Source organism: Lepisosteus oculatus, chromosome 7, assembly GCF_040954835.1.
Source record: "Lepisosteus oculatus isolate fLepOcu1 chromosome 7, fLepOcu1.hap2, whole genome shotgun sequence".
NCBI classification, from domain to species: Eukaryota; Metazoa; Chordata; class Actinopteri; order Semionotiformes; family Lepisosteidae; genus Lepisosteus; species Lepisosteus oculatus.
Genome location: NC_090702.1, coordinates 34,433,968 through 34,457,402, shown reverse-complemented (window position 1 = coordinate 34,457,402; position 23,435 = coordinate 34,433,968). Strand labels below are relative to the sequence as shown.

The window sequence follows — 23,435 nt, the reverse complement described above, 5'->3', positions numbered from 1 at the left end:
TAAACAATAAAGCAGACTACACAGTTGAACCACATACTGTACACTGCAATTAAAAATAGGTTGGATGTATTGATTTTGTCATTGACATTGATGGACTGTGTTGGTATAACATCTTGCTATGAACATTTGAGATGGTGAGTTACTGTACAGTACATCTTAATCCAGCCTTCAGCATACTGAGAATATAAAGGTGTCATTCTCTATATAAATGGGACATATGGGTTCCTTTCTGTGTTTTTCTTTCTTGATTTTAACCAGGTTTGACATGCAATAGGTTAAACTACTATCCCTCATCACCCGTGCCTAATCGGCTTTCTCAAAAATGATGTACTGTAGTTTAGTGCACATTCAGCAGTCAAACCCATGTAAGTGTATCATGAACAATTAATTTCAGGTATGATATACTGAGGATTCATTGTGGTATCGCTAATAAAAATGAATGTTGACTGACTCTTATTTTTTGGTTCTCCTTTTCAGGTACAACAAGGCAGCCTAAGGAGGGAGAGGTCCCAGGGGTGGACTATAATTTTGTAACTGTTGACCAGTTTATGGAATTAGAGAAGAGTGGAGCTTTATTAGAAAGTGGGACATATGAAGGTATGTTATTTCTTTTAAGTTTTTTTTAATTATATCGCCAAGTGATTTCCCATTCATTACAGAACATTATAAACACTTCACTTCAAACTACAGTTGAGACAAATATAAAACATGTTGTCTCTACAAACAAACAATAATCCTCATGTGTATTTTATCTGATTTCAGTAAGAATTGTTTTGTCAGTGGGAGATTTGTTATTTTTAGTTGTAAATAACTGCATATTTTTTATGAGCTAGTTCAGCAGGGATAAAGATACTGTATCTGGCTGACCTTTCAGTCCAGGTCATTTCCTGTACTAATGCAGGTTACAGCCTGGTATTTACATTGACGCCATACAGTATATCTGTGTCTAAGGGAATAGAAGATGCCTGAAGGATGCCTTCAGAAAAAGGTCCAGTGGTTCAATAGGCTAAATTGATAATTATTTTTGTAACACCTAGTTTTCCAGCTGATTGACCTGTCAGTTTTTGGCATTGAAGCTGCTTTATGGCATATGACTCTGAAGGTAGTGGTAATCATATTGAAATACACGTGGTGGGGAGAAAATTGCAAATATTCATCAGTCAGTGAAAATAATAGAGATAAGAAAACATCAGAGATAATTATCTGGGTTTGTATGTAAAGCTAACAATACAGCTTTTACCCCATTATATAGAGGTTATTTGATGTTTTAGAGAAATGGTTTCACAAAATGTACAGTAATTTATGGCAGGAAAGATTAGAAAGTTTCAGCCCTGCATGACAAATACTGTTCACAGTCAGAATCTACTTTTACAAGAGTTATTTGTGCTACAAGCACACAGAATTCTGAAAAGGCAACCCGCAGTACCAATAACATGTAAGTGTGACTATGAAGCCAGACATATACAGTACCGTACAGAATTTACTTTTAGGTAAGCAAGTCAAATAAAATTAAATCAGTAGAATGTAACATAATGATGCTATAAAATGATAATGATGCATAGAAATGTCATCATCTGTGTACATAGGGCGTACAATACATTTGATTAAGGTTGACACAAATGCTGAAAGGTCAAGACAAGGACAAACAGTCTATCAAATGATAAGACTGCAGGATTTTGGTTCTGTTACATTCACTTCTGTTTTTCAAGTGATTAGAATGGGTTAGGATTAGACTGAATTACAGATTCTGTTGCACACATTTCCTGTGATATACATAATGCGCATGAATTATGGGCTATATTACTTTTTCACAGCAATGGCAGGTGATCAGGTCATTTTTTAAAGGGCTTGTACACCCAGCTTTTTTTTTGTAGCATGACCATTCAGTGGCTTCCCTTGTGACTTCATATCATAGCAGCCCTACAGCAGGAAAACATCATGCACAAGCATAATGACTTGAGTCAGATGTTTTCCATGTCCATTACTTGACAAGCCTACAGAAGAATCTGCATTCTACTCTCAAACATGAAATCAGCACAGCACATAGTAATACAGTATATAGTAATTTATAGTAATATATTTTTTGGGTGATGTAAACAAAAGTACATTCACCTAAGCTATAGTATACTGTATTATGGTTGAATACTTATTTATATTTTTATGCTACTTTGCTGCATCTGATTTGTTTTCAAGCCAATACACAGCAGATTTGTATTTGTGTTACTCTCTATTCCTTTGTTATTATTTGAAAACAAAATGTTACACTGTTCTTTTGGGGAAAAAAAATATTGTATCATCAGTTTATCTTGAAACATTTTTATTTGACACATGGATTGTCATTTTGAATGGTCAGTGTACTTATTTTTTTATTACTGTGTTAATATTTAGTGTATAATGGATGCTTGAAGTAAAGAAAGTCTTATTTTCAAGCCAGGTTTATGTTATTCCAGTATCTGATTATGAATACTGGTCTTGAAATATTAAGATCTTCCAGAGATGCTTTGGAATACTGCCTTGCATAAAGTACATAAGCAAAGGAAAGAAATTGTTGAATGGAAAGAGCATATCAGAATCAGAATTTACTCAAAACATAGATGCCCTTTTTAGCCTTTGCTCTAAGTACATTATCATGTATTGCATTTGCAGTTTCATACATATTAAAAAGTTAATTTAGTGTCTTTCTTTTGCTTCATAAACAGGCTGCTGAAATGTCGAGGGTGCAGCTTTCTAAACGGCCAATGTTCTCAGTTCAGACTTAGCAGTTTAATGCCACCTTATCGTGTGTCATTATAATTCTCTCTTATTAGCTCCTTTACTGTTTACTAAGAAGTTTCAATCTTCATAATTTTGTTTACTGTGTGAGTCCTTTTGAACTCAGCTAAGAGGTGTATTAAGAATCCATGCTGAAACTGCCAGACCCTTCTGACAGTCAGCAAAGAGTTGGTTTAGTATTCTCTTTTGATCAAGGTGCCCAAAAACAATAGGCCTCTGAAAATAATAAAATGTCAGGTAGTAATAAATCAGTTCTGTCAACTTCAGTGCTGTCACTTTCATCATGCCAGCAGCCATATCGCCCTGCAACTCACAACTGGCAACCCAGTGAAGCTAAGCAGGTGTGAGCCTGGTCAGTACCTGGATGGGAGACTCCCGGGAAAGTTGAGGTTGCTGCGGGAAGAGGTGTTAGTGGGGCCAACAGGGGGCGCTTACCCTACGGTCCATGTGGGTCCCAATGCCCCAGTATAGAGACGGGGACACTATACTGTAAATAAGCGCTGTCCTTCGGCTGAGATGTAAAACCGAAGTCCTGACTCTCTGTGGTCATTAAAAATCCCAGGGCTTCTCGAAAAGATTAGTGGTGTAACCCTGGCGTCCTGGCCAAGTTTTCCATTGGCCCTTACCAATCATGGCCTCCTAATAATCCCCATCTATGAATTGGCTTCATTACTCTGCTCTCCTCCCCACTAACAGCTGGTGTGTGGTGAGTGTTCTGGCGCACTATGGCTGCCGTCGCATCATCCAGGTGGGGCTGCACATTGGTGGTGTTTGAGGGGAGTCCCCATTACCTGTAAAGTGCTTTGAGTGGAGTGTACAGAAAAGTGCTATATAAGTGTAAGCAATTATTATTAATTATTATTCAGTGTTTGTCAGGTGGAATGTGGAGTGGGACTGGAAATATATGACAATATAGCACAGTATCTGAAATTAACATTTTTTTTTTGGTTTGGTTCAAGAGCATTTAGTGTTTAGTGCTATGAGATTGCTTGCAGAGCACGTTCTCTCTGCATGGCACTATATATATTTGCATGTTTTCATTTGAATTCAACTTAATCTGTAACTCGATTTTCTTTTTGTGTATTTGAGCCATATACATATAGTGTTAGTGTACCCCTTTATGTACTGTATGTCTGATGTGATTAAAAAAATATACAGAATTATATTTTATACTTATACAGTATGTACTTAAAAATTATATTTTATTTTTGATGCTCCTTATTTGAAATCACAAATATTACACTAATGTGGTTGATCACTACAATAACTGAACCAGCATAGGGACACCAGGACCATGCATGTACTTGTGCACTGTTCTCATTGTTGGTGCACTGGCCACTGCAAGCTCTCAGACACCAGGCAAAACTCAGGGGTCGCTCATCTCGCTGATTCAAGCTGACTTGTTAGCATCGACACCTGGCCAATCTGGCAGTCCTGCTTGAGTAATCACAGTCCAGTCTCAGGCTCAACTGAGTGATGTCTGTATTGAACAAGCACCTTTTCCCAGCTGAGCTATGCAGGAGCCTAATTATCTGTTAACAGTTTTTTCTTTTCCTGGAGAAATTAAGAAAATGTTCTTTCTTTTTCAAGAAAAACCTTAACAGCCAGAGACTGTTGTCGCTATTGTACTACATACAGTATGTCCAAAATTCATGGACAATAAAATATGTTACTGTAAATGTATTTCATTTTTCTTTCTCCTTTTAAGATTATATAACACAGATTACAAATGAGACAAATTAGCTTGTTTGTTTTCAAGTTGGCTAATTCATTTGAGGATCTCATCCAGATATTTCTTTAAAGAAACCAGGGTATTAGCTTAAAGAAATGTAACTGGAAAACTGCAAAATCCCACAACCCTGTGGGTGAAACAGTGCATCCTGTTTTAAATGTGCTGTCCTGTAATCCCACTTTTATCCTTGACTACTTGGTATTTGGTACTTTCACTGTTGATTCTGAAAACATTAATTGCTTTGACTTTGAGGATTTTGAATATCTTGGTCAAGTTCTCTTGTGGTTCTTTCAGTCTAAGAAATAAAATCCATTCAGCCTTACTGTATACTGTAGTTTAGGTCATTTCTTTGAGACCCCAGAATGTATCTGGTCACCCTTCTCTGGACTGATTCCAGAGCTGCAATATTTCTACAATGTGTGACCAAAACTGCACACAATCTTAATAATGAGATCTTACTAGTGCATTTGTGAACAATTTGAGCGTTACATCTGTTGTCGTTAATGTTTTGTTTGCCTTTATATTGCTTTTCCACATTGTCTGCAAGATAAAATTATTGTGTCAAAAATATAACAAATTTCAGAAGAGGTTTCTTCAAGCTCTGTTTTTCTCATATTATCATGTATTTTTTATTACATGTATGCAATACATAATCTTCTTATGTACATTAAATATTATACGCAAAATGTTTTCCAAATCTTGCCTGTTTCAAAAGTTTCTTTGTAGCATTTTTGCTTATTTTCTTTATTTATTATATTTGGTGAATTTTGACTAGTTAAATAGCAATACCAAAATCTAGATCACTGGTATAAATGCAGAACATCAGTGATCCTAATTCAGATCTTGTTGAAAGCACTCCAGTATGAGTTTTCACCCTTTTCTTTTTCCTATCCAATTGACCAGTTAGTTGTTAATCAAAGTACTTGCAGAAGTAGTAATTACAGTATCACAAGCCTTCTGAAAATCACTTGATAGCATGTCTATGTGAATTTATTACTTGTATTGCTTCTTCAAAGACTTCTAAGAAGTTAGTTAAGCAAGACCGTTTTTTTTTTATCTGACCCGATATTATCTTGAAAACAGTAGAAAAAAACAATTACCAACAGCAGTGCATACAGGTTCTGTGCAAAAGTACTAAACATAGTCTACCCTCTACCGTCTAGACTTGTGAGCTCTTAATAACTTTGCCATGCTACAAATAAACATTGTAAGGTTTTGATCCTGGCTCAGTTGGTACTTCTGTGGTGTATCATTATTGATATTCAAACACTTAACAAAGCAGAATTAAATTAATGTATTTCTTTTACTAAGCCATGCACCCATTTCCCTGTCATTTTTGAAAAATAAATTGCAGATGGTCAATTTAACAGTTGGTTGCTTGAGCACTGTTGTTAAATTTCCCTCTTGTTTTCCTTTGTGTAGCATTTAAGTAGTATTCCATTATGAGCTTGCTTCTGATAAAGCGTACAGCACATTTTAGGTCTTTATTTGGAATTTGCATTAAATTATTTAGATTTGTGTTTGTTAAAAGAAATATCTGGATGGACAACGAGAAAACAATAGTTCTACATCAGCTCATTGGGAAACATACAGTACTGTATTTGCATTTGAATTAATAGGCAGATACTGTAGGTTTGTTAATTGCTTAAGTAGCATTAGTTTCTGGGAAAATCAAGTACTGAGCTCAAGTCAGGCCATTTCAGAAAAATGCCAGGTGCTAAAAAGAATCAGTTCTTTTAGCCTGTCAGTGCAAGACATTCCTTTGAGACCCCAGAATGTACTACTAGGCCACCTTCCTCTGAACCCATTGCAGAGCAGCTTGTCAGAGAACTGACAAGTTTGTAAGTATTTGGTACATGTACTAAATGAATTGATTATTAATAACACATTTCATATATATAATGTAACAACCGGGATAGTTTTCCTTTATGAGCAATAAAGATTTCATGTTTTCTATTGAGAAACCACCCTTCAGAATCAGATGTAATGCTTGACTAGTCCAAAGAAAGCAGGAAATCGATTCTTTGAGGGACAACTCATGTCCTGAAAGACAAATGTTCACCTTAACAGCCCAGGACCATTTGATTTAGTTGCATGTGGACAAGAAAACTTCTGAGGTGGCGGCATAGAGAGTAACAGAGTGTTTTATTCACCAGTGCATGGTATTTTCCATTCGACCGACATGACAACATGTATGGAGAGGTTGTGATGAGCATTATTCTGACTGTCGAGTGGTTCATGTCAAGAGGTTGGGTAGTTATGATATTGTAGGTAAGGACCTCCTTTAACACAAGAGCACTGTTGGGTATTGGGTATGTTGGAAAGTAATGTAACATCAGTATCCTTATATTTTCCAACATACCCAGTAATACTGTGCACTACATTGCATGCCCTGCAGTCATAGGAACAAAGAAATTGTTCTACAGGAAGATTCCTGTTTTGACAAGAAAACATTTTACTGATAATCACAGCAATCTTTATGGGGGCTGGTTAATCAGGTCTGTACATCAGTGCTGCCAGGATTGTGTTAATTGTGTTAATTTTCAGGGCAGCAAAAAAACAATCCTAGCTTTGTTCTGTGTTTCAGAAAGCCCTTTTTGTGAGCTTCCTCTCATAGAAATATTTTGAGTTTTGTTGTAATTTTCTCTCAGATAATTTATTTTAGGCAGCACACTGGTGCAGTGGTTAGCATTAGAATTGCTGCCTCACAGAGCTGGGGCCCTGGGTTCGGTTCCTGGGTTCTATGTACATGGAATTTGTATGTTCCCCCAAAGGTTGTGTGGGTTTCCATCAGATGCCTGGGTTCCTTCCACAATCAAATGACTGGTAATTGATCCTGTGAGTGTGTGTGTTTGTGTTTATGTGTGCAATGGACTGGCACCCTATCCAGGGTGTATGGTTTCCTTTCTTGCACATAAGGCTTGTCGGGATAAGCCATTAGAAAATTGATTATTATTATTAGAATGATGAATTATTATAAATGTAATGACTGATTTAAAACCAATACTACTCTTGTACTTTGTAGGAAAAATGTGAACATTGGTATGTTCTCAATTAGTTATTTGTCAAAATACCACATAGACAAGCTTTTAAGACAATTTCATGACTGAGATTGCAATTACAGTAAATTTGAAACTGAAATATAACTTTTTTTCTTAATAACAATTTCTTTATAAGAAATATAATAAAACTCTCATGGTAAATTTGGTTTCATTACATTTATAATCATCCATCATTCTTTTAATAATAGCAGCTAAGGATCTGCGCCTATGGCTAGAAGGTTGCACATGAGCAAGGCCCTTAACCCTAGCTGCTCCAGGGGTGCCGTATACTGTAAGTGGCTGACCCTGTGCTCTGGCCCCAAGCTTCTTTCCCTGTCTGTGTGTCTCATGGAGAGCAAGCTGGGGTTTGCAACTATATTCTATATTGTAAATGTTATTCTGGATAAATTATATTTTTTACAAACTTGGTATTATTGTGACTTGGTTCAGGTAATCCCCAGAAATCCGACAACAGATAAAATGTTGCGTGTAGCCTTAGTCTTGTTCTGCATTGCTGTGTCTATCATCTCTTTCATGTGTGTCGTTTGAAATAATTTCCACTGGGCCTTTACTATGTTGCTATTTGAAAAGCATGGTTGAAAAGCATGTGATAAAAGGTGCTGGAGCTGCAGCAATTACAACAATGTTGATGATCTGTATCGGATATACTGTATAAGTATATTACAACATAATTATTGGCTTAGATGTTTGTATCTACAGTACCTGCACAGGACATACAGTACATAAATGCCAGATGTCACTGTAATACCAATTATTATGAGGCCAACAGGATTTCAGAATTGTAAATACAAACCCCTCAGCTGAAAAAGGTATTTGTGTTTGGTCGTGTTTGGAATAATTGTAATGTGAAATCTCTGCAACATGTTAAAACTTACATAATATTGCACAACCTAAAAAGCATAAATATCAGTGTTTTTTCATACTTCATAACTACTATTACCCTTTGGCAGCCTGCAGATTTGAAATATTAAATGGGACAGTGTTAAATTGTAAGAATTGTAACATTTAACATTCAGACAATTTCAGGCATTTTACAGTTAATGTACCCCTGACTGTCCTTATTCTGCATTGTACCTGTTTTCTTTCAAACATACTTAAATGAAGATTGAAACTTAAAGGTGACATGGTATACATGATGAGCTTTTGGCTAGTGGGCCTTTTCTGTATCTAGCAGAAAGCAATGTGTCCAAGCAGCTAACTGCTCAGCTATGCTTAAGCCAAGGTTAATCTAACAGTGGACTCAAAAAATCGGTTAAAATTGCATTAGTGAAGTGATTTTTCACATCAGCACCTGATATGCTACAAGTATGTAGTGAGGCTGCTGGTGCAGAATGGCTCTCATAAGCTACTGGGTGCTGCACATCGGTACTGGACAATATAGCCCCTCTTTCTGTAAATGTGAAGGAACTTGGAATGAAAAGCAATATATACATGCAAACAAGTATTGTTTTAATCAATTAGCTAGGTTTGACTAGTGTTTGAAGGAACTTTTCTGCCAGGTGGACAATCTACTTGCGATGGAAATCTGTTTTCAACAGATATGGTTATTTTCTACTGAAACTGAAATTGATGTTTGTTTTACAGTATATGTACAGTATAAGAAACCCCACAGGATTATATACAGTAAATGTGAGGTTTTGTTTTCAAGTGCTTTAATAAGTCTTCTGGAAACTTATATGGATTGTGTAACAATAGGATCATTCTTGTAGTCATGTTTGGGCCTCAACTGCAATAATTATTTTAAGTAGACATTTTCTAACTGCTTCATCCAGTTCAGGACTGCTAGGGTGTTGGAGCCTATCCTGGCAAGCAATGGGTGCAAGGAGGGATGTACCCATTGCAGGGCAGACACAGACGCAAGCACAGACACGCACACACTCACACCAGGGCCTCTTTCCCCAAAAGCCAGCCAGTCATTGGACTGCAGATTGAAAACCATGCAAAAAGTGGAGGACATAAAACTCCACACAGATAGTAGCCCGGGTCTGGAATTGAACCCTTGGCCCCAGTGCTACACGATAGTAACGCTAACCACCATGCCACCCTGCTTTTTTAAATGTCTGTGGAAATCGTCAAATATACAGTATGAGTGACAGCATATTTTTTGGTCCTCCATGCACTTTGTGTTTGCTGTGTGTAAGACAGCCCGACTGGCATACTGTATATTAGATATGGCTGCAGTATTAATGCAGAGCAGGAACAATGTCTTTTTTTTAAATGAGACATGTGAGACAGTAAAGCTGTCTCCATTTGTGTCATTGAATCCCTGTCCACGTCCTTTAAGGTCTTTCTCACTCTACATTGTTGCTGTGATTCTGTGTGTTTATGTGTTATATTCATGCTTACAGAATTATTTTCAATCATATTTTTTAATAATTACAAACATTCCCTTCATAGTATTAATTTAGTCTGCTACGTTTTCAAACTTTTGCTAGCCCAGGAGTGTCATTACCTTTAATACATGTTTGTTAAGAAACAGTAACATAGTGGCCTGGTAGTACTGAAGAAATGTTATGAGATTAATAAATATTTTTTTTCTCCAAATCTTTTCAGTCCATCTACTGTATGAGAATATCTTAGTCTGGCATCTGTACAACGGTAATGTTCAAGATGAAAAGAAAAATTATACGCAGAGCACTTTCTAGTCTGTCAGCAGTGTTTATTTCAGTTGAGAATGCTACAGTATATATGCGTGCACATAGCTCAGAAAGGACATCCAAGATGCTACCACCTACGTGTCAATTACAAGCCAGCTGCTTTGTCTCACCACTGACATACCACAACATAAAACAAAGAATAAATCTCCATGAGCACTCATGATTCGAGGCATCACTTTACTTGTTCTTAATTTATGTTGATATCCAAACCACATGGTCTATATTACACACTGTTTATCCTGGTGGCACATGTCCTAATCTACAGTACATGGAAGATTTCTAAAGTATTGTTAAGAAATTAATATTAATAATGAATATAAAATATAATTTTTACATTAGGAGGAGAAGCAGCATAAGAATATTCTTTAATATAAAAACATTTTAAATGTCTTTTTGAACATTTACAGTATTTAATCATAAGGAATTAGAATTTAATAACTGATGTTCTTGATTTTGTAGTTATTTATGGCATGATTTCATTTTTGTTAAGTTTAACCTTCAGCTCCTAGAACACCTTTATTCAGTGTATACTTTTACTTTGTACTAATAACCATTAAGTACAGGTCAGTATCTAGTTCTCTCTTAAGCAAACATACTTAGCATCTGTTAATTTCAAATCTACGTACCTGAAACCTGCGTATTCTTAAAAATCCCTCAAATGTAACAGTATACAGTATATATGTTGCAGATTTGCTGTAAATAAAAGCCTTAACTGAGATTTTCTGTGTTGTTTTAAATATGTAACCCTGAAACAGTGAAAATCTGCCATGGTATAGTCAAGAGTGCCAGAGCTACAAATACTCATCATTCCTATCACGCACATTTCCACCAAGACTAACCACTAACAAATAATGCACACAGTCTCCTAGTTTCAGTCCATGCAAGCTTTAAAGAAACTAGGACTTGACATTCACTATATTGCTGTACAGTATATGTTGTCATTGTCTTTTTGTGTTACATTTAACAAATGCCACTTACAATATTTCTCTAGTACAGCAGAGATAGGATGTTTCATTTTGGTTTTCAAATACTGTTTGCATCATCATTTGCAACTCTTATTGATCACCTTCAGGATGAAGGCCTCCCCAGCACTCTTCCAAAGTCTCTTGGGAATACAGATCTGCATTTCATTGGTACAATCTTTGCCTTTTCCTTCTATGCTTCCAGGCCTTTGCCATTTCAGTCTCTTCACTCGTATAAGGATGTCACATGCTCTTGTTTGTGTTCTAACACATTCATTTATTTTTCTGTCTCTTCTTGTTATTCTGAGAATACATCTTTCCATGCTTCCTTGAGCAGTATGTGGTTTCTGCAGCAATTTAGGTATGCATACTTATTTTTCTTTTGTTTTTACTTTAGGATATGATTAACATGAAAGGTGTTATACAAAATATAGATGATTGTAATCATCTGTAGTGCCTGTTGTATATGTTTATGGTGGTTGTGTAACATATACAGTATATATTTAATACAGGAAGCACACATTGGTCAAAGGTTTTGTTTTCCTTTATAAAATCCTAATTAATCTTCCAAAACCACTCAAGACTAATTTTCTTCCTTCTTCTGGCAACCCTATTAATTGACCCATGTGCATACAGTATATTGATGACCTCTTTAAAATTGAGACTTGTTTCTTTTATATACTTTTTAAACATATAAAAGCTTTAGTTTCGACTCCTTCTTTTAAACTATTTACTCTACATAGCAAAAGATATACCTGTACTAAGAATAATCAGTAATCCAAATACTCAATCTGACAGTGTCATTTCTATGCTCATAGACCATCAGGTTTTACCATTAATAGCAATTACTGACCATTTGAGTTTCATTTATTGATGTCGTCTTCAAAATGACCTTGACCTGCTATTGCAGCAAGCAGTAATGTATGTGGTTGAAACCTACAGTACAGTATATTCATGCTCTACGTAGCCCAAGAAAGTACTTGGCTGACCAGTCTCTTGTAACAGGGAATATGAATATTCTAAAGTATGCTCCCCAGGGGGGTTATCGCCATTACAAGCTCATCATAAACATTGATCCCTGATACACTCTGCATCTTGAATTCTGTAGCAGTGTCAGTAACTAATGATTTTATTCTGTTTCATACTGTATGAGTCATGACACGGTACACATTTGCCGTGAAGTCCTTGATTTTGAATGTCATAACTAATAGTTCTCTAAACACAACAACAAGACAGCTTAAATACCAAACACATTGTACCTTGACACAACGGGTTTGGATTAAGAGATCCAGGGTCTTGAAACACCCAAGGAAATGATGTCACCATAACATGCTTGATATTAACCATGGGATCTTGAACAATTATTACGGATAGCAATGAAATACCAGGTAAAGGGCAAGTCATGAGTCTAAGAAGATAGCTGCATCAGAATGCATACTGTAGGTTACAAACAGGTAAGGGTTTATTCCATGCTGAAAGGAAAAGAAAATAGATGCAATGTTTCAGTTGTGGAGCCTTCTTCACCTCATAAGTCTAGTAAGGGCACAAAAGCACATCTGTAAATATATACAGTAATTGGCATAAATTCATCGGATAGCCATAATAATGAGCAGGCAATGGAGTTGACTGCCAAAACAGCCATCAGTAGCAGTGTAGCAGAATGCTTTGACAGCCTGTTCAACTGTTTAGAAAATGAGTATCTAATAACTCGAAATTTTTCGAATAATGGAAACAATAAATTAAATTCAAGTATGTTAAAAATAACGTTATTTTGATTTTCTACATATCAACCAATGTTGAAAAAAACGTTTATCATGTTCATAGGTGTCACACAGGTATTTATAGCACTTTTTAATCAATACACAAAATGTATATACATACACAACTTGACTATACTGTACACTGGCAGGTGATAAATGGAATAACACCTTAACAGATATCTTCAGGAAATTCTCAGATATTATTGCCAGTCTAAATTAAAAATAAATGCTTAGAGAATATTTTAGTTTTGTGTTAGGGCACAGGCTGGTCACCAGTTACATCGGAATAGTCACTCTAACATTTTTCCATGAGACCTGTAATTTCACTGGCAATACATACAAGTATGTCCTGTGGTTGTTTCTTGTGCTTATTGTATTGATAAATTGAAACACTCAATGTATTTACCATATTAAACTTAATTGAATTACAGTCTTAGGTGAATTCCTTTCCTCTCAGTATATAGATTGCCTTGAAAAAGTATTCACCCCTATGAATGCTATCTCAGTTTGTTGAATCAGATATTGGTTTATTATGTAACATTATTTTAAAGCACATAGTTTTAATCAAAACGTAAATTCTCAAACTCTAAACTTTTATAGGAGAAAGCCATAGTTTACAGTAAGTGAAAACTGCAGAGAAAAATCAAACACTGCAATATGTTTATTGCCTAGGTATTCACTAGAAACATAAATGAATTCAGGAGGTCAGTATTACTTTGACAAGGCTCATACTGTAATTAGTTGAATGTCCTCTGTGTGCAATACTAGTGGTACACATGAGACCAGAATACAGTATATACATTTGTCTCTATAAGATAGTGAATTTCAAGCAAAGCCATATAGGCAAAGGTCAGGAAATGGGTATAAAAATTCAGAGACACTAAAATCCCTTGAGGAACAGTGACATAATTCAAGTTTATCTTACAAGTCACATACTGCCGAAATTAGGCTATCCTTCCAATGTGAACAGCCTGGCAAGGTGAAATTGAATAGTGAAGCCTCTGTGAGGTCGACAACCTAGAAAGAGCTACAGAGGTCAGTGGCTTAGGTGAACAGAAAATAAATTAAATCAGTCAAACCCGTCAAGCTTGGTGGTGGTAGCAATATTATGTTATAGGGCTGTTTCTCATCACCAGGGTCTGTGAAGCTTGTCAATATTGAGGAGGAAATAGATGGAGTAAAGTATTGGCAAATCCCAGAGGAAAATCTGCTTCAGTCTGCTAAAGACCTAAAGTTGGGTTGAAAATTCACATTTCACATTTCAACAGGTCAATGACCAAAGACAACAGGCTGAAGCTACCTTGGAGTGACTTAACAAGAATAAAATAAGTGCCCGTAAGTGATCCAGTCAAATTCATAAAGAAGAAGGGGGTAACATTGCATATTGTTTTTTTTCTGGCATTTAACTTATTTCCCCCATAAAAGTTTACAGTTTGACCAAAAGAATTACAAGATTATGAATTATGGTTATGTTAAAGATGTAACAAAGCGTTTCTTAATATATCTGAAAATAGTGTGAAAGAAATAGTATAACAAATGCATTTTGATCATGAGGCTGAGGCTTGAAAAATGCAGATTCCCCCCTCCTCCACTCTTACCCACCTGCAGATTTGGTAATACTGATGTTGTTACTGACTTATGTGACCCTATTCTTTCATGAGCTAGAAAAAAAACACCTCTTGATAACATGTAAACAATTACCATTCATGATGATACAGGGATTCTCTCTTGCTTGCTTTCTCTGTGTCTGCAAGTACAAAAGTAGGAACAGAAGAGCAGAATCACAGGCTCACCAGGGTTCATTGTCCTTTAATGGTTCAAAGGTATATACACTAATCAAGAAGGGAGTAGATAGAGAGAACATAGCAATAGCTGCAACAGCTAACAGTTCCATGGGGTAGCATAAGAAACTTCGACCATTTATATAAAAGAACAATAAAAAAAAACATTTTAAAACCCTATAATTAGAATAATTAAACATCAAATAACTAATACACTAAAAAATATAGAGTACAGTAGTAAATAAATTGGAGAGAACTACCTTTTAACAAATTTGTAACGACTTTACATTTCCATACCATACACTGTACCGTTCAGCAATTAAATACAAATTAAAATATAACTATTAAAAAACTTTGGTGGTTTCTTTACATTATTGCAATATAGATTGCTCACAATTTTCTGCGAAAATGCACAATATGTAGAGGTTGCTGCATGTGTGCAAAAGCAGACAAGATTAAAGTGTAAGTCAGAGCCCCAGGGTAAATCAGCGTGCTGTTTGTGTAAACAGCTTTACACATGTAACATAAAGTCTCTATATCACAAGAATGTTATTATTGGACCCACGGAGGTTTTAATGTAAAGTCCAAATTTGCATAAATTGAATCTTGAGTAACCTGGAACACTGGTTGAGTAGTAAAAATATAGATGTTCTTTGCTAAAAAAAGTTATAAAATATTGGCAGATTTGCTTTTTGCTGTTGTGCTAGTTGTTACCTTAAAATGTAAATGTATATTTTAAATGTAGTGTAGAAGTGTTTTGCAGGAAAAGAAAGCAGTAGATTAAAAACAACTTTTCCCATTAAATATTTCAGAAGTTTTCAGTTAATATCTTTGAGAAATTGTAAAAAAGCCCAAAAGTAGATTTAATAATGTGTTCTATGTCCCAAAACAATTGCCCTTTCCATTTCTCAGAGGTCCTCTGTGAGGCAAAGATATTGGTTTTTTGAATTCTTAAATCATGCAAGAGAAGTACAAGACTGAGTGGTGTGTGACTGCAAAGTGAAATGAACTCTGTGTTTCTCTGAAGATAACAGTTTGAAATCTTCACTTAAATGCTTCCATAGCTACAATTATTGAATTATTTAATTTTACATGTTATATGTGTACTGTAGGAAGTTTAGTCACCAATACTGGGAGGACTGGATTTGTTTTAGTTCAACTTCAAACAAAGACTTTTGGTTAGATATGTAAAGTGATATGTACACATGCATATAAAGCATGCATGTTTTATATTACAACAGATATTGTAATTGTCAGGGAGAATACTTTTTTTTTAATGAAAGGCATGTCACAGGGTCGTGCATTCACAGGTCAGGTACAGTACAAAAGGAGGAATAAATAAGAAAGAGAACACAAATACTGTGTAGTAAGGCAGTATTTTTAGAATGGTCTACAATGTACAGTATCTGACATGACCGTCCTATTCCTAATAAAATGCAACTTTCTATTTCAGTTGCAATAATGAGCTTAAGAAATTTAAAATGCCCAAATAGTTTTCTACTGCAGTATTCTAAAATACAAAAATATGAATCTACTAATTTATTGTAGTTAAAACCTATGACGATAGTATTCAAATTGGTCCTTTCAGGAAGACCAAGTTTTATAAATAATTTAAATCTGCCTTCAAGGATGCAAATGTTTGGAAAGTGACTGAATTGGGTTAAATAATTTATGGATTCCTACAAGTAAGTAAAGCTATTTAATAATATATTAATAGTTTTAATATGTGGTCATTACCAAGCATTTATTCATTTTCTAAATACAGGTAGTTCTCAATTTTAAGTGCTCTGATTTTGCTCATTTTTGGTGTTTCCCTGAAGTTGGAAAACGTAAATAGCAAGAGGACAATGTGAAGGAACACATTTTCCTGAACATGTCCCTACTGTTATCATGCTTTTGTTAATAGTAAGAAAGTCTTTATTTTTTGTTATTCAGTGGGGGCCAGAAAAGTGCTTTCATAATATTAAACACATTTTAAAACCAGTACACACAGTAGTTTTAAAAGCTGCATCCATGCTTAGCATTCAATAACAAATACATTTAATACAGTCAACAGTTAATAATCAGCTCAAACCCTAAATAAGTGAAAAATATTTGTAATGCTACTGGCAAAATTTAAAAGGTTTAATGAGCATTTATAAGGTCCAAAGTTAGTTGATCACTACAGATTTGTGTACAGTATAACTACACGATTTTCATTTCATGTATTTTCAGCACCATTCACCACGCACCACTAACAAGTCTTTAGTTCACAATTTACATTAAGTTAATAGACAATTAGCAAGCAATTACTGTACTTTTATAATGACTATTAGTAAAACTATATAAAAATCATATGTGTGTAATTGTTTTTGCTTGGGAATTCAGCCCTCTCATTTCTAATGGACCCCAGAATGCATCTCCCTAGTTACTGTACATGTACAGTTTTCTTCTGGAGAATTTGTTTTCAATTTGTACATTTTTTAATTATATGGCATTTTCCAGAAACACATCTTCCTTTTAAATCAAGAACTACTTGCATGTACTATTCAGAAGCTTAAAAAACAAAACTAATTATAGTTAATTTAGACAGGTGGAGCTCAGATATGGACCAGAATCAAGATGATATCATTTCTTGAAGTAAATGTGAAGACAAAACTGTGATGCATTAGAAACTGGTGCACTATTTATTACACATACTGCACTCACTGGGTATTTCCTCACAACAGTTCCAGATTACACATTCCCATTTGTTTCCTATGTTGATGTTTTGCTTTTCTGATTTATTCCCGATTTTCATGCTTTAATTGGTATTTAACGTCTTTACCTTGTGAAATATTGGTATTTTGTCTACAGTAGTTGTTTAAAATCACCCCATAAATGTTTTAGGTAATGGTTTCATGAAATGGAGCCTTCTGTCATGATTCATGGATAGTAGACCACATTAAGGGCTGCACTGCCTTGACTGAAGGGTTCTTGTGTTACACCCCTAAGGTGCAGAATAATTGTACACAAAACACTCTGAATGCAGAAGGACCATAAGTTTTTTTCTGGAATGTTGACAGCAACTTTATTTTGTTATCAACATTACCTGTCAGCTTTGGCATTCACACTCTTCTGCCAATCATTGCCTGCAGCAGCTGTTGTTAACATTTTTGCTGCAATTTGTTAATCATGTCTTTTATTTAAACCACAGTAACTAATATTAATAATGGCTTAAATAATTTACTGACAGTTTGAAATATGTACAGGTATTTCCAATTGTAATTACATATAAAGTAAATGCATCACTCTTTGCTGATTTTTTAATATTATTTGAACGGCTGTACAGAAAGGGTAGCTTTTGTGAGATATTAATGTGTGTTTGGGCATATTTAAATTAATTGTATTTACTTCTTGCAGTTCTTCAAGTTCAGGGAGAACAGTTTTCTTTAATTTAAGTAACTATTGATTGAAGCAAGAATAAGGGGGTCAATATTTTCCTTTTCTGCATAATTGAGACTCTCAACAGTTACAGAACATGTGAAAGTTATTATTATTCATAGCAGACTTTCCTTTGCATCCTTTAAAAGCATATACAAGGTTTGGAAACTTTAACCCAGATATTCTGTTACCCTGGTGCACATTGTAGGCTGCTCTATATCTCAGTAGTTAAAATATGAAGTACACGAACTCTACAGGAGTTCTGCTTTCCATTATCATGCACATTTTTCAAAAGGCTTTTACCCAAAATCTATTTATTATAACAGTCAGCTAAATCTGAGCAGGGCCTAATAAATCATCAAACCCTGAGACTCTGAAAGCTTTCATTTTTCTTCACAGCACACTGATGCTGAAGCAGAACTCTCCTGTTACAGAGTATCCTGTCCTGACATTGACTAAGGGAGGTTACTGAGTGATAAAAACACAATTAGCAGCAGAAATCAAGGGTGATGAGTAGGAAGCATGACTACTGAACAACTGTGAAGTCACGCTGTCTAAACTAATTCACGTTTTTTTAATTAAAGACTTGAATTCACTAGGGTAAAAATACATTAAGGCCTTATGAGAGAATCATGTATTGTGCATAGAATTTAAATCTATGTTTCTCATGTTTTAAATAATTATAAGCATATCCATTCCAGATGGATATGTCCCTCAAGGAATACAATATCCTTGCAGTAAACAGTTTGTACTTTTCTTGCTTTTTTTAACCAGTTGAGTAAATCAGCTACCTTGTCATTATGTACTTATTTATATATTTAGATTATATTCAGTCTGTTTTATATTAAGATTCTTCAAATTCAGTAGTTTCAATGCTTTTTGTTATATAGGAAAAAGTGGACATTGTTGGGTTAATTCAGAAATCTAGTGTGACCTTGATAAGGTGCTGGGACCCTACAGTATAACTGAGGGATTATGTGTGCAGCTTGTCCAGCACCACACTACCAGTTTAAGGGGACCTGTCACAAGATGTACAGTGGCTATCAAAATTATTCATCCCCCTTTTTTATGTTTTATTTGTCAGCAATTTGGAATCATAATGTGTTTAACTAGGAGTTTTTACCATTGACTGACAGAAAACACTCTACAATGTTATGAATTATAGAATGACATTCTCATTATGCAAGAAAGCAACTAAAGTTGAAGAAACATTGGGGGTACCGCCGTAAAATCCAAGGAAAGTAAAAACTCCATGTCAAATACTAGATAACACTCTTCAAATACCTATCCTAAGACTAAAGGCACCAACCATCTACTGTAGTTAATTTGTCTACTACCGGTTCTTGTCCTGTACATTTTACTTTGTTGTGTTTCCCGGTGGGATTTAAAGAACTCCACTTGCCTTCAAGGCTTAATCAAGGCTTAATCCTACTGTCCCTGAAACATAGGGTATCCTTTTAGCCAGAACTTTATGATTTCTTGTAACACAAGGAGGATTTGCATGACTGACATGTTAAAACCTACAGTATAATTCCCACAACAACTGCTTTTGTATTGTGTTTTACCTTTATCTGAGAAGCGTGCACAATTAAAAAGTACTAGTGTACATACAGTAAATTGCAACAGTCACAGTACGTTTTAATTGTAAGCAATTAAGCAATTGTAAGCAATTTAATTGTAAACTTCAAGCCAAGTAATGATTAAACATTAAACAATCATTTTTTATTAATATTCCGATTACTACAAACTATGCAATTAGCAGATAAATAATGCTGTAGATACTACAGAAGTTTTGTTTAACTTTATATACAGTAGATGTAATTAAAAAAGCACAGGATAATAAATTGATTTTTGTAGATGTGTTCTTCTTTCAAACATTCTGTCAGATATATTATTTTTAGTTCCCAATTTATTTGTCCATAGTTACTCAAACCATTGTCAAAACAAATTGGGAATATTTTTTAGGAGCCCAAATCTAGGTATTTACAAATGTTTGATCTGAGGGGTATTATTATTAAAGCTGGCAGATGATTGTGTCCTGGAACAGAATGGATAAAGAAATAAAAAGCATTTGATACTGTAGGTCAACACATGTCCTTTTAATTAGTTATATGCAATTATCAACATTGAAAAACTATATATTTTTTATGTTTGACTTAAAGATGTGTACTTGTGCAAATTGAATGTCATGAAGTGGCTCTTCTAGATCACTTTGGATTATTGTATGTGTCTATGTGTACATAAAACTACTTCTTTCAGTGAAGAATTAGTATCCATATGAATGATTATGCCTTTTAACTTTCCTTATAAATAAATATTGACTGCCTTCTAATTCGCCTTTCAGCCAGTGTTTAAAACCTTTTCTCTGCAGGTACTATGTTTCAAAACTCTTTTATGGTTACAATTAGTTTTCCTCCAGGGAATTATTTTCCAAGACATTTCGGTATATAGATGTTACAGATCAAATGTGCAACATTTTATCTTGAGCATCACATTTCTTCATTGTATACTGTACATCCTATAAACGGAATCACATTTTTAGTGATGAGGTTGAAATTCACTTAAAATGAATTCCAAGTATTTTACAGTATCCTGAGTAGTGGTCAAGTCATTAGTGTCTAGTTCATCTGTGTCTACGTCTACATGCACTTGTTGTTCAGATATTTCTTGCTTGATAGCTCCTGTAAAACAAATATGATGTGCAAAACATTGATGTTCAGGCTGTGAACACATCATTGACTGTGGAAGAAAGTTTACAGTTTTTCATCAGCCTTTGAATTTTCTACTTGTGCAGATCAGCAGTTTTGAGGGAAATATCCACATTATCATTAGACGGTTTACCGATTGACTTGTCTTCACCCTCCCCTAAATAGGGCTCCCATTTCACTGCATGTTTATTAAGATTTTTAAATGTCTAGTTTTTCCATTGGCATATTAGGCAAAATGCCAGAGTTCTTTGCTGCCACTAAAGCAGTCGATTGACCCATTGCAAGAGGATCTGACCCATTAAATATGGTAAAGAACTAAGACTGAGGCACGTATCTCAACAAGATGAAAGGAAAATGTTCATGACTTTTGCAGCAGTTAGAGGTTGCAAATGTGGTTTCCAGCAAAATATTCAGAAATACTAGTGCACTGGCACACTTTAATTATGACATCCATGTTATTTGTTTTTAGTTTATTTTTTTAATTGCTCTTGATGGTAATTTTATTTTTAGAAGTATTATTTTTATTTACTTGGATTCATGTGGTAAACTGAGATAAGTCCTTATCTCCTTGCTGCTACTCTTGCCTGTGTTCCTAATTTTCTCACTGCCAATACTGGACAGTGAAGAAAATGACTTCACCACCTTTAATGAGTAATACAGTATGTTTATTCTTTGGTTGACTGGAGTTCCATTTCTGGATCCTGATATTGCTGCTGGCTTAGATCACGGTTTATGTAAGTGCCTGTGTGCTACTTGCCTGGTTGAGGTTGGCTGGAGGCACTATCATCTGAGCTTCCTCCTACTTCTACAAGGTCTGTAGTGGAGCACCTCCTGGAAATGGAAAGTTTGCCCCCAAAGACTGGACCTACTCTGCATACGTGTACTCATCAATATCTATTATTGAATCACTGGGAGTAATTTAAAGACTGTGCTGTCAGGATATTGTAGTGGAGTTGGTTGACTTTAATCTGTTTAATTTTTGTACATCTGAAATTCAAATGTTAACATAACCCATCATTTTAAAGGGTACTGTACATAAAAGGCACAGACTTGAGAATATAAAGGCATGTTACAAGGCATGTAATTTACTTCTTTTCTCATTAAGAAAAGAGGTAAATTACAGCAAAGAATGAAAGCAATAAAACTCTCCACATCTACACCTCTGCAGCAACCTGATTCTCATGTGGCAGGAACACACCACTGTTCATCTCCCATACTAGGGGCAGTGATTCTAGTGAAGAGAGGACTTCCTGAGCACAGGAATAACCACCATCGTTAACGTCCAGCAGCCCACTGGGGGCCCTCATCTTAAATACTGTCTTTCCTCCCTTGGGTACAGTATGCCCAAGAGAGCTCTTGGGTTTGTTTGGTGCCAAAATTCTGCTTTGGTCAAACCCACATGTTACCACAATCACATACATTCAGGGAAGGTAAACAGGGCGCACACAGGAACAAAGAAAAATGAATAACGGAGGAGGTATTTAATACCACAAAGTAATCTTGTAGGTCTCATCTGTGACAGTATTTTAGTAACTTTGCAATGTCTCTGAATTACTCATTTTATCAATTGTTTATGTCATATATTAAACATAATGCACAGTCCAGATGTTTGTACAGGGACTTTGGTTGCAACTTTACAATGTGGAGTTAATTAGTATCATCCAGACCTAGGATAACTAGGCTGAAACAATAGACACCCTGGTATTTCAGATTCTGGAAATGCTGCTAAAATAGCATTAGCAACTGTAAATACTCTCTCCTAGATCACCAAGATATTGCCACTGAATTAATTTATTGCTGTGAGATGTTTAGATTGTGTAACTGTTCCTATTGATGTAAACATGATGTAAAGATGTAAAGACAAAGGCTTATGTTTTCATTTACTTGTATCCAAGAACTTTATAGTAATTCACTGACTGCTGCCAGGTACTGTGTTTCTTGCTAAGCTAAAAAGAAAGGAGTCCTAGAACTATTTTTTTACTGCATTTCACCATCTCACTTAAATTGATATCACAAAAAATTGATAATATCAGAAGCTGATTGTATCTTGTTTTTCCACTTACTGTTTACTGTACAGTTTACTGTATGCACTTCCTGCTGTAGTGCATCTCACATTGTAGTGTGAAATGGGAACATTTAGTCTTTCTTAGCAGCTAACTGAAGTGCTCACTAAAATGAAATACTTAAAGAAATTAAATGAAATTTGGATCCTGTTCACCGCTTTGCTTAAATGTTTTTAAACACTTTGTTTACATTTGCTGTTCTTTTGTCCCATTTCTGCATTCCTTATTAACTGTGAAGCTGTGTCAGCTTTACTTTAACTGTTGATGGTGTTTGAATCAGGTAAGAAATCTTGGTGTCATCTCTAATGCAAGCCTAGTATTTGAAGGTCACGTTTGCAATTGAGTAGGTGTCTTTTCATCCGCATAATGTTGCTTGAAAATGTGCATCTCTTTCCCTGTCAGGTACAGAGAAGTTAATTTGTGTATTATTTATTCCAATCTTTCAGTACTATTCATTGAGGAGTTTATAGCTAACTGGTATAACACAACGCTTTCTGGTGTATCTAAACCAAATCCTGAACACACACTGTGTGCAG

At 35.2% G+C, this 23,435-nt stretch overlaps 1 protein-coding gene across 21 annotated transcripts in view; it reads left to right on the top strand.

Moving 5' to 3' along the window:
* Window positions 1–23,435, top strand: part of magi2a (membrane associated guanylate kinase, WW and PDZ domain containing 2a) — a 396,131-nt gene that overhangs the window by 229,882 nt on the left and 142,814 nt on the right. For all 21 annotated transcript variants that reach the window (XM_069192438.1, XM_069192437.1, XM_069192436.1 and 18 more), the window contains one exon: window positions 478–597. In XM_069192438.1, coding sequence (XP_069048539.1) covers window positions 478–597 — 120 coding nt within the window. The remainder of the gene's footprint in view (window positions 1–477; window positions 598–23,435) is intronic.